Source organism: Lithobates pipiens, unplaced genomic scaffold, assembly GCF_037356315.1.
Source record: "Lithobates pipiens isolate NorthernLeopardFrog02 unplaced genomic scaffold, aLitPip1_a1.2 Scaffold_30, whole genome shotgun sequence".
Lineage (NCBI taxonomy): Eukaryota > Metazoa > Chordata > Amphibia > Anura > Ranidae > Lithobates > Lithobates pipiens.
In genome coordinates this window covers 132360161-132372651 of record NW_027507791.1, presented here as the reverse complement: position 1 = coordinate 132372651, position 12491 = coordinate 132360161, and the positions used below count along the sequence as shown (strand labels likewise).

General features: G+C 43.1%; 1 protein-coding gene across 2 annotated transcripts in view; it reads right to left on the bottom strand.

Annotated features, from left to right (window-relative positions):
* DISP2 (dispatched RND transporter family member 2) overlaps positions 1-12491 on the bottom strand; it is a 145904-nt gene that overhangs the window by 62210 nt on the left and 71203 nt on the right. For both annotated transcript variants that reach the window (XM_077464878.1, XM_077464879.1), the window contains one exon: positions 3944-4041. In XM_077464878.1, coding sequence (XP_077321004.1) covers positions 3944-4041 — 98 coding nt within the window. The remainder of the gene's footprint in view (positions 1-3943; positions 4042-12491) is intronic.

Here is a 12491-nt window from a genome sequence, read left to right as displayed (position 1 = left end):
TTTTCAACTCTATTTCTAATTCTGTCCTCTGTTAACCATGAGGGTGCTTCCTGTGACATGTCTTGAGGATAAACATTGCAGTTTTGGTTACTGAAGCCCCCCCCCCCCGATTCCCTTGTGAAGATTGAGGAGAAGAATAAATTCAATACCTTCGCCATCTCTCCATCCTCAGTAACCAGATTCTCTTCATCATTCTTTATGGGACCAATGGGACCTGACCTCCCTTTCTTACTATTTGTGTAGGTAAAGTATTTCTTGGGATTTTTTTTACTCTCCTCCCTTATGTGCATTTTGTGTTCTATTTTAGCCACCCTGATCGCACCCTTACATTTGTTGTTGCATTCTTTGTAAAGCTGAAATGCTGATGATGATCCCTCAGCCTTGTATTTTTTGAACACCTTCACCTTTGCTTTTATATGCATTTTTACATTGGAGTTAAGCCACCCAGGACTTTTTATTAGCTCTTTTAAATTTATTTCCCATTGGGATGCACTGGCCAATGCCCTTATTCAATATGCTCTTAAAGCATACTCATTTTTCCTCTGTGTTCTTTGTTCCTAAGATTTTATGCCAATTAGTATCTTCTAGCATGGATCATAGTTTAGGGAAGTTGGCTCTATGGAAAATAAAAGGGGTTGTAAAGGTTCGTGTTTTTTCACCTTAATGCATCCTATGCATTAAGGTGAAAAAACACCTGTCAATGACTGGCCCCCAGCCCCTCCCATTTTTACTTACCTGAACCCTCAAACTTGTCCTACGCCTTCTCTCTGCTAGGGGGTTCTCGGCTGTTGATTGGATAGATTGATAGCAGTGCAGCCAGTGGCTCCTGCTGCTGTCAATCAAATCCAATGACACAGCCTCCAGGGGGGCAGGGCGCTTACCCTCTGACCCATGAAATTGTCCTGCAAGACATTTAGGAACTGGCAAGCCTTAGATGAATGCACCGTTTCTTCCACCCAGTCTATGTCTGGATAATTAAAATCCCCCATTATGACAACACTTCCCATCCTTGCCGCTAAACAAAATTGTGATAGGAGGTCCACCTCCGCCTCCTCCCTCTGGTTAGGGGGACTATAACATACTCCCAGTATTACTTTCCTCTTAGTTTCCTCCCTTTGTAGCTCTACCCATAGGGATTCCACTTCCTCCCTTGCTCCCTTAGTGATGTCATCTTTCACATTCACTTGTAAATCACTGATATACAGAAACACCCCTCCCCCTTTTTTACCCTCTCTATCCCTGTGATATAGGGAATACCCTTGAATGGTTGCCAGCCAATCATGAGAGCTGTTGAACCAAGTCTCTGAAATTCTTACAAAATCTAAATCCCCCTCGTACAACAGTAGCTCTAGTTCTCCCATCTTGTCCACCAGACTCCTGGCATTGGTGAACATGCCAAGTAGTTTAGACCAGTCCCATACTATCTCCTTATTGGGTGTTCTGAGGTTGCAAATAGGACTTGTTACTATAATTACGTGTAAGGGTGTACGGGTAAGGGCTTTAATCAACCTACCACTAATGCCCCCAATATTACCCTCTGGAATATGTTCTGTCTCTACCTCTGGACCCTCCACCCTGTCACCTAGTTTAAAGGCCCCTCTAACTTTTCAGCCATCTTCAATCCCAGCAGATCTGCACCATCCTCATTTAGGTGCAGTCCGTCCCTTCTATAGAGCTGGAAACTGACTGAGAAGTCAGCCCAGTTCTCCAGGAATCCAAACCCCTCCTTTCTACACCAGCTCCTCAGCCACTTGTTTACTTCCCTAATCCACCTTTGCCTTTTCTGGTGTGGCTCAAGGTACCTGCAGTATTTCTGAGAATACTACCTTGGAGGTCCTTTTCCTCAATCTAGTTCTAAGTCCCGAATATCGTTTTTTAGGACACTCTATATTCCTCTGACTTTGTCATTGGTGCCAATGTGCACCATGACAGCCGGGTCTTCCCCAGTCCCTCCCAGTAATCTGTCCACCAGATCCATGATGTGCCGAACCCAAGTGCACCGTAGACAACAAGCAGTTCACCACTTTAGATCTTTGTGACAGATTGCCCTCTCTGTCCTTCTAAGATATGAGTCCCCTCCCACCAAAATCTGTCTTTCCTTTCCCTTGGCTTTACTCCCGACCTCACTGGAGGAGTTATTCCCCTGGCAGCTAAGGGAGTGACTCAGCTAGAGCAGTGCTGGTCCATGACTGGTTTTACTAGTGTCACTTAACGGGGCATATTTATTGGGATGTTCAAGCCCAGTACCCGCCTCCCGGGCACTTTCCCCTCTACCCTTCCTGTCACCTATCTACTCTGCTTTGTTGCCTGACACTCATCTCCACCTGCCTCTGTGCTGGCCCCTGCCGGGTACGATCCCAAATCTCCTTTGGTATAGAGAGTCTTCTCAGTGTTGACAGTTTCTTCCTTAGATTCAGAACCTGGGCTTCCAGGGAAACAACGTGCTTACATTTTGCACAGCAGTATTCGCCCCCGATCGGATGATCAAGGAATGCATACATGGCGCAAGATGTACACCAAGTTGCATCTCCACACCCGCTGGGCATCGTACCCACTAATTTAATGGGGATTGGGAATTATACTCTGTCCACATTAACTAAAAGCCCAGTCTGTTGTCTCCACTGCAGATGGCGCTCTACCACAGTGGTAGTGCAGAGGCAGAAGAAGTCAGGAGGAACATGGTTCCTCTATAGTTTCCAGAGTCACTGCAGAAGTGATCTGATTGGATTCTGGCCACCCTTGGGAATCTGGAGGCCATCCTAGGTGTGTGTGGCAGAGTCTATTTAAGACCCTGACCCCTGGGTTTGGCATACATTTGCATGTGGGTAGGGTAGGGATAGGTCAGGGACAGTCAGGGACAGTATTAGCAGCAATGAAAGGTTCAGTCAAGTAGGGAAAGCTTAGGGCTCCGCAAACTCCTTGGACATCTTCCTGATTGGGCTCGGAATGGTTTGGCTGCATTTTCCTCCTACCAGGTTTGTTGTGAACAGTTTTGCTTTTACTTCAATACAAGTTCCACTATTCGCACCTAGACTGTGTGTGTGTGTGTGTGTGTGTGTGTGTGTGTGTGTGTGTGTTATTGTCGCCACACCATGCTGTGCCCAACCACAGGAGGTTTACTTCAATGTCATTAATTTTTGTGATTTTTCACTGGGAAATGCTTTAGAACATAACTCCATAACTACATCCACAATACAAGATCGAACAGCATATTAAAGAAAAATATACAGTATTTTTTCTGAAAAGTTTAGCTTCAATTAAAAGATTTCTCCAACAATCCTTTTTTCTGCTGCTAGATATCCTCAAACCTACTTGTTCTGCATCCAGGTTGTCCTGGGTCTGTCCCAGTCTGTTACTGGACATTGAAAGGAGAAGCGACACAATAATAAGGTCATCTCTTTGTCACTCAGCTTTCTCCTCCTATCAGCATGCTCCTTGTCAGCACATGAACTGATTGGCTCCTTGTACATCTTCTGTCTCTCATTCTAGCCTTACTGTACAGAGACTGCAAGAGGCTAATACCAGGTGAAATTTTAGGCACTTACACTGCTTTCTTTTAAAAAATAAATGAACGACGTATTCCTTATTACAGGCTGCATTCCTTTGGAGATGCAATTCTTGCCCTCACACTCCAGTGCTGTGTGCTGGTTTAGGTGAGTAACAGCCACCCCCTTATTACAAGCATCCTTATATAGATCTGTAGCATCAATGTGAGGGTGCATTTGACTGGATTGATTAGACTATGAAGTGCACTGGGCCATGTGGTTAGTTTGGTGCCTTTTGGCCTGTACAGTCATAATTAATCACAATGCACAACTGCGATAGCAGGAAAATATATGTAGGACTATGAAAATGGGGGCTATTAGCACAATGTCTATCTATCTGAATATCTGCTTCCGTGACAACATTTGGGTTTTTAATATCAAGCCTATGTTATACTGACCTTTTCTTTCTCTATGCGGCACATAGATTGAATTGCTTGCAGGTTCCACAAGCTGCCTGCTGTTTTTGACATAAATACAAGTTGCGAGTAGCTCTTTGCTGGAAAATAGATAATATGTTTGTGAGTATGGCAGATGTAGAATATACATATGGCGAAATATAGGAAATGGTAAGACAATAGCTTAATGAAACGTTTACTTCTAGATGACAGCAGTATTCCACATAATGTTTTATTAGTTGATTGCTGCTGTAGCATAGATTGTGCATCTGCGTACCTTGTATATTTGCATCTAAGGATGCTGTCAAGTTTAGAAAACATATGATCAAAGATGCATCTGCCTGCTAACATAAAGTAGGCATGTATTTTTTGATATAAACAAAAAAGACGCTGTCTATATCAAGTCTGTAGCCAAGATACTGCTTAATGTGTGTCCTCCATAGTGCTTGAAATCGCTACGCAATGCACAATGCAGACACCATCTGATGCGTGTTTTTGCTCAGAGTATGAACGATCTTCACTTAAATGGCAACTATCGGGTTCCCCCACTCTCTCGTGCTCTCCATGGGTTTGCTTTCAGGACATGGTGGAAAGGAGGCGTCAAGTGACGCTGGTGATGTCAACGCGTTTCGCAATACAAATGACGTAGCTTCGTCTGAATGTATGGGCAGACCTCTGACTGTTCCTTATCACGGCTCCACACAGCAGAAAGTAGCCAGCCCATTCAAAATGTTAAAGGAACAATGTGCATTATGTCCAATGTCCTATGGTCTTTGCTTATCTTCATTTTGAAGTATTTGTTATACAATGACAAAAAATATGAAGATTAAATATACAAATAAGGGGAAATAAAGGAGAATGCTCGGGGAAGAAGGGGAGGGAGGAGAGGAAAAAGAGGGGAGGTAAGATGGAAAAGCAAAGGAAAACAAGGAACAACAAAGGTGATACTGAATTCTCATTGTGACACACCCCACACATACACACACTTTAATTCTTCTATGAAAGATGTATAGCTACATAAGCCCAGAGCACAATAAAGCTGCAAAAGTAAAAACTGCATGAAACACCTACTGATTATCCACGGTGCACCCCAAATGGTAAGCCATACCGCAGTGGGAAGGGTAAAATCAAAACCCTGTTTTCCCTATTTTTGTAGTGTGCAAACAGATAGAACCTCTATAATGCTTTTATTGTTTTTATTCTTCCTGGGCACATGCATATTGGGAATATATGTGTTTTTCAGGAATTATCACAATGAAAACACTCCCATGGAATGCCGCATAATTCCAGGGGAATTCATTGAATTATGTGGCATTTCAGGGGAGTCTTTTCACAGGGTTTTGGTTTTACCCATCCCACTGCGGTACGGCATGCCATTTGGGGTGCACCATGGATATTCAGTAGGAGTTTCATGCAGTTTTTACTTTAGCAGTTTTATTATGTTCTGGGCTTATGTAGCATCTTTTAAAGAAGGATTAAAGTGGGTGTATGTGTGGGGTGTGTCACAATGAGAATTCAGTATCGCTTTTGTTGTTCCTCGTTTTTCTTCACTTTTCCATCTTACCTCCCCCTTCTCCCCTCTCCTTCCTCTGCTCCCTCCCCTTCTTCCGAGCATTCTCCTTTATTTCACCTTATTTGTATATTTAATCTTCATATTTTTTGTCATTGTATAAAAAATACTTCAAATTGAAGATAAGCTAAGACCATAGGACATTGGACATAATGCACGTTGTTCCTTTAACATTTTGAATGGGGTGGTTACTGTCTGCGGCGTGGAGCCGTGACAAGGAACAGTCAGAGGTTCGCCCATACGTCCAGGCGAAGCTACGTGATTTGTATTGTGAAGCGTGTTGACATCACCAGCGTCACGTGATGCCTGCTTTCCACTGTGTCCTGGTGTCATAAACCGGATGTGACCAGAACTGTGTGACTGCGACAGAGTAAACCAAACATAAGTAAGTGAACGTAAGTGATTTTATTAATATAAATGCATATAATGTGAATACACCACCAATACCAAACAGAGTGAGAAAACCGAATAACAGTGACAACCAACCAGTATATATAATAACAAAGGGCATTCCAGAATCATAGTCAAGCCAGGCCAGGGTCATAAACAGGAGGTCAGCAGGGGGGACAAGGAGAAAGGGATCAGGTAGCAGGACAAGGTTCCAGGGATGCAGGAATGAACAGGATCAGGTACAACAGGATCAGGATGCAGGAATCAGGGTTCAGGATCAGGGTAACAGGTAACAGGATGCAGGTCAGGGCTCAAGGACAAAACCAAAGCAAACATGTGAGTGCTTTCCGGCTATTTAAAAGCCTGTGATTGGCCTCAAGTGACACCTGATTGCAGGAGGTGCTGTCTGCTCCACACTGCCAGGATCCATCCGCTGGTGGACACCAGTACTGCAGCCCAAAGATGACATAACATCAGCAGGGAAAAGCTCTCCTGACAGTTCCAAACTGCCAGGAGACACCTGCTGGTGGACCTCAGTACTGAATGCCAAAAGACAGATATTATCAGCGGATGGAACATTTCCTGACACCCGGAAACAAACCCATGTCGAGCAGGAGAGACTGGGGGAACCCGATAGTCGCCGTTTAAGTGAAGACCATTCATACTCGGAGGAAAAACACGCATCAGATGGTGTCTGCATCTTGCATTGCAGAGCGGTTTCAAGCACTATGGAGGACACACATTAAACAGTACCTTGGATACAGAATTGATATAGACCGCATCACCAAAGGAGGGTATCGTATACCATGTTCCAACTTGCTTGTGACACTGTGCAAAACAGAGGAGGTCGCTGCTAATAGATACCTGAGATCTTTACGTATCTATATTATACACCGGTTCTTAGGATTAATATCAAGGTTTTACCTTATTGCAGGAGAATACAAGGAGGTGATTGCATTTAAAGATTGCTCAAAATCCTTTATAACTAGGTGCATTATGGTATGGTTTCGACCTCATTCTTTGGCCACAATAGGGGTGTCATCCCCATCATTTCCACATAGGACTGTGTCTTTGGCCACCTATTAGGAATAATTACGGACTCGTTTTCTTTATACTCCAGTAGCAACGGTTTTTCTGGTGCAACATTTTTTCACCTCTTATTTTTTCATCATCAGCAAATATTAACTCTATCGGGGGTTCCCCTTTATTATAGTCAGTTTACTCTCGAGGTTTAGCAATTTTCCCCTTCTTTTCCCTTACCTTCCCTGCCCTTTTCTTCCCTTCCTTTCCCATTTACTCCGTGGGCTCCAGGGACTCCTATATGGATGCCCATGCGTTATTATTATTTACACAAATTTGTGTTTAACTTTATACAACATTGTCGTGGCATGTTCATCCATATATAGATTCTTCGTGTCCGGACGATTGTTTATTTGTATTTTATTGTTGTGTGTTTTGTCCCTGTTTTGTGCTGTTTTTTGGCCACACCCAGAGATGACTTAATGCTAGCATGTCTGGTTGTTTGTCAAGTTTTCACTATCCCTATCATGTAGTATTTGATCTCCTTAAAAATGTTTTCATTGCTGTACAAATTATTATTTCTAGCTTTGAGAAGTGGCTGGGTGCAAAATGGAGGCAATGGAGGTTATTAGGACAGTTCAATAACATGGTGACTGCTGAAGCCACCTTCAGAATATATGTATTTAATATACAAGCCGATAGTTTAACATATAAGCATGGAGAGCAGCACAGCACAATACATAGTGTTGATTTGAAAATAAATTGCTCTCAGTATCTAGGGAGAATAATACAATTTATATGATAAATAGAGTAGAGGGATAGGGGATTTTTGCGGTGCTTATAGATAGAAAAAATATATATATAAGAAAAAGGTATAACAAGTTTTAATAAAGTTCACGGTTAAAAAGCTCACACTGATTCAGTTACAGAATAACAAATCATAGGCTAGATGGTCATAGTAAACACAAATCTGTCTGTAATGATTTAGTTGAGGATTTGCATGTTAACCCGACATGTTTTGCATATTTGCTTCATCAGGGGATATGCAAATGAAATAGGAACTTCAATACTATACAGTAAGTATAAAGAATCACAGATTAAACAACACTTGAAAAGCAAAAACAAAAATTACATATACATACAGAGTAACATTGTTAAAATAGCAGGGAACAAAGTATCGTTGTCATCACGTTTGCCCTAGCAAAGGAGGTGAAACTTACCAAATCAGAAAAGCTCCAATGAAAAGACCACTGCCTGAAAAATGGGGTGAGCACTGAACCAACCAAAAGAGGGGTTGAGTGTGGCCACAGAGAGCACACAGTGACTTGACCTGACCGGAAAATAACCAAATACAATTTATATGTTTTATCAAAAGGGGGGGAACTAGCTAACTATCTAAAGTTCCTTTGAAGTAAAATCGTAATACTCAGGTGATTTTTAGGCTTGTGCAATTCGTTTCGTAACGAATCGAAATTTGGCAGAATTTTGCATCTTTCGGACATTCGGATGCATCCGAATGTCCAAATAAAAAAATAACGAATAACAACAAATACGAAAGAAATATAACGAATGAATTCAAATGAATTCGACATGATTCGGTAATTCTTTAAAGATCTAATGAAACAAAAGGTCAGCTCAAAGTAAATCTTATAGTCCAATCAGCTAATTCATTTTGTGCCGGAGGTTGGATTACTGGCAAAGTGCATTCCTGAGAACTGAGTTAGAAGGGTGTTGTATTGTATCTGAGCCGAGGAGAAGAGACGTTGTTATTGTGTGTGTTAAAAGATTCAATAAACAAACGACTTTCCAAACTACGAATCATTATCATGAATGTCTATACATACATAAATAGGGAATTTCAACGAATTCAATTTCAACGAATACGAACGAATGAATTCGACACTCTATGAATAATAACGAATTATCCAAAAACGTATTAACGTAACATAACAAATATAACAGAACTAAATGACAATGAACCGAAACTAAACAAAATTTTCCGTTGTGCACAAGTCTAGTGATTTTCATTGATATGCGGATGGTCATTCACATAAGCATGTCAATTTTAAGGCAATCTTCAAAGGGCGAGATAGCACTCTTTGCAAATTAAGGCATAAATAGCCTTTGAACACAATCAAGACAACTGTTACACAATGTGATTTCTAACAGAATATACAACACATTATTTTATATATATATATATATATATATATATATATATATATATATATACAGATATATAGATATATATATATCGATATATAGATAGATCTCTCTCTCTCTCTCTCTGTATATTGTGGCAGCAGGCAGGTAAAGTCACCTGGTTGTATCCAGGATGGTAAATATGTGTGTCCTAGATTCAGGCTTTATGCAGACTTTTACAATTAGAGGGGAAGAGTTAATGAGCCCAGCTGAAGTAAGTGGGCTCATTAAGGCCTCTACAAAAAACCCCAGCCTGCATAGGGAGATGCTCCATCCTGGAACCAGTTTTGTGTGTATAGACTGGGGAGTCTGAGATCTGTTCTGTGCGGTGAGTTAACGCCTGTGTGGCAAACCCCTACAATAGAGACAGGGACTGGGGCAGCACAAGGCTGCACCCAGTTGTTAGACAGGGAGTCTACGTGTGTAGTTAGAGGTCAAGCTGACCAGGATTTATTTTCTTGTTTTATTTTGTTTGGCTGTTATATGTATCACTGCATGTAGCCTAAATAAACCGGATCTTTTGTTTTTTGCACCTACACCGCTGTCTGCTGTGCCTGACTTTGTGTTGTGAACCCATCCAGGGGGTCACACACACCCGCTACCGAGCTAACCCCTCACAGTTGGTGGAGAATGCGGGCAGTTTTTTTTCAATTTTTTTTTAAAAGGCCAGCATGGAGGAGATACTGAGACAGCTGGCTCTAGCAAATGCAAATCAGCAGCAAGCAAATGCAAATCAGCAGCAAACAAATGCGGCTTTACAAAAGAGCCTTGCAGCCCAGCAGAAAGCTCATCAGCAGAGTATGGAAGCTCAGCAACAAGCCCAGCAGCAGACAAATGCAAATCAGCAGCAGATAAATGCAACTTTGCAGCAGAGTTTGGAAGCTCAGCAACAAGCCCAGCAGCGATCTGAAGCCCGCTTCATAGACCTGTTGCAGAAGCAAGAGCAGAGCTTTCAACAGCAAATAGAGACATTGATACAGCAACGTCCGCAGACCAATGAAGCAAGTGGTTACAATAATACCGCATCCTTTGGTGTGAGCCGTTTACTGACAAAAATGACTGGAGAGGATGATCCGGAGGTGTTTTTGACCACATTTGAAAGGACTGCTGAAAGGGAAAAGTGGCCTAAGGAGCAGTGGGCTGGACTGGTGGCCCCTCTGTTAACTGGGGAATCGCAGAAAGCTTATTATGACCTAGAGCCTGACCAAGCAAAAGACTATGTGCTACTAAAAACAGAAATATTGGCACGGCTGGGTGTCACCCTGGCCGTCCGGGCTCAGCGTGTGCATAATTGGACTTTTCAGGTTGAAAAACCCCCCAGATCTCAAATGTATGATCTCATTCACCTGAGCAGGAAGTGGCTGCAGCCAGAGATTTTGACCGCACCAAACATTGTGGAACGTGTGGTTATGGATCGTTTCCTGAGAGCTCTTCCTACTGCCATCCAAAAATGGGTAAGCCATGGAGACCCAGAAAATGCAGATAAACTTGTGGATCTGGTTGAGAGGTACTTGGCTACAGAGAACCTGACCACCTCTTCCAGGGACTCACGGACTTTCCCCCCTAAGACCAGATCATCCCCAGTGGCGGGTAAGATGACTCCAAGGGGTGAGGGTGGAGAGAGTGAGAGGGTGGGAGTTCTACCTAAGGTCTGGCGGGAGCAGCCCAGGAAGCCCATGCTGCAAGAGGCAGCGAAAAAGATTATTTGCTACCGCTGCCGGCAAGAGGGACATATTGCAGCCAATTGCCCAGTTGTGGATGAGCCTATGCAATGTGACTTTATAAGGGAGAGACGTCAGTTGCTGTTTGCGACAGTTGCATGCACTGCCATTCGGGGACCTGAGAAACATTTATGTAAAATGTGTATTAATGGTAGAAATGTTGATGTGTTGCTGGATTCAGGTAGCCTGGTAACGTTGATAAAAGCTGAATTAGTTACTACAGAGGTCTCTGGGAAGAACAGGGTGGCTGTTATTTGTGTGCATGGGGACACCCGAGAGTATCCTGTAACTTCAGTGTTTTTTTGAGACCCCCAAAGGTAACCTTTCTCATCAGGTGGGGTTAGTGTCTCACTTACCACATGATGCTATTGTGGGAAGGGATTTTCCAAAATTCTGGGAACTCTGGGATTGTCCTGAGCCCCCCACTGGTGCCCCTATAAACCAGGAAGATGACCAGAATTCCTCTAGGGGTGGTGAGGACTCTCCTGAATTTCCCTTGTCGGTATTGGCGGGGGAAACTCGAGAAACTGGGGAGGAGCCAACATCCTCAGATGAAAACATGCCATCTGTGGAGTTTTCGGATCTTGAGGTTCACAGGGAAAATTTTGCCACAGAACAGTTAAAAGACCCCACCCTAATAAAGGCACGGGAAAATGTGGTGAAAATACAAGGCGAGTTAGTGAACCCAGATAAGACTTGCACTTATCCTTACTTCACTATGGAAAGGGACCTGCTGTATCGAGTGGCTCAAAGGGCAGAAGAAACCATTGAGCAACTTGTAGTGCCCAAACCTTACAGGAAGTTGGTGTTAGAATTGGCCCATGGGCACATTCTGGGAGGTCATCTGGGGACAGAGAAAACCAGAGAGAGGGTATTGCAGAGATTCTATTGGCCTGGGGTCATGAAGGAAATAGAAAATTATTGTTCCTCCTGCCCTGTGTGTCAGAAGTCGGCACCTATGCCACATTTCCGTAACCCACTGGTACCTCTTCCTATCATTGAGGTCCCCTTTGAAAGGATCGCAATGGATTTGGTAGGTCCGATAATGAAGTCCGCCAGGGGGCATCAGTACATTTTGGTTATATTGGACTATGCCACCCGTTATCCGGAAGCAATTCCTCTCCGAAATACCTCGGCCAAAACCATAGCCAAAGAGCTATCTCTTGTTTTTAGCCGCGTGGGTATTTGTAAGGAACTGCTTACGGACCAAGGTACACCCTTTATGTCCCGGGTTATGAAAGAATTATGCAAGTTGTACAAAGTGAAGCAATTGCGTACATCTGTGTATCACCTCCAAACAGATGACACCCCCATTGACAACGTCAGATGTGACGAAACGCGTCTGGGAGGGCACGTAGTGACGCTATCCACGCTGTTTGAGAGGAGGACGGGCTCCTGTTTCTGCCGGCCGGCTGCTTTTATACCGTTATACAAGCTGTAAACTATCCATACACATGTAAGTGTGCTACCTTTTTTCCTTTAATAAAGTATCCAAACGATATCATGCCATGTTAGCTCCTTTCTTTTTTGGGCATCACTGAGCTCCCCATTTGGGATCACGAAGGATCATTATTATCTGGAGGGCACTAGTATGAGATGAAGAGTTGACCCACTAAAGAGGAGGATATCTTCTGATGGGACCCATTGA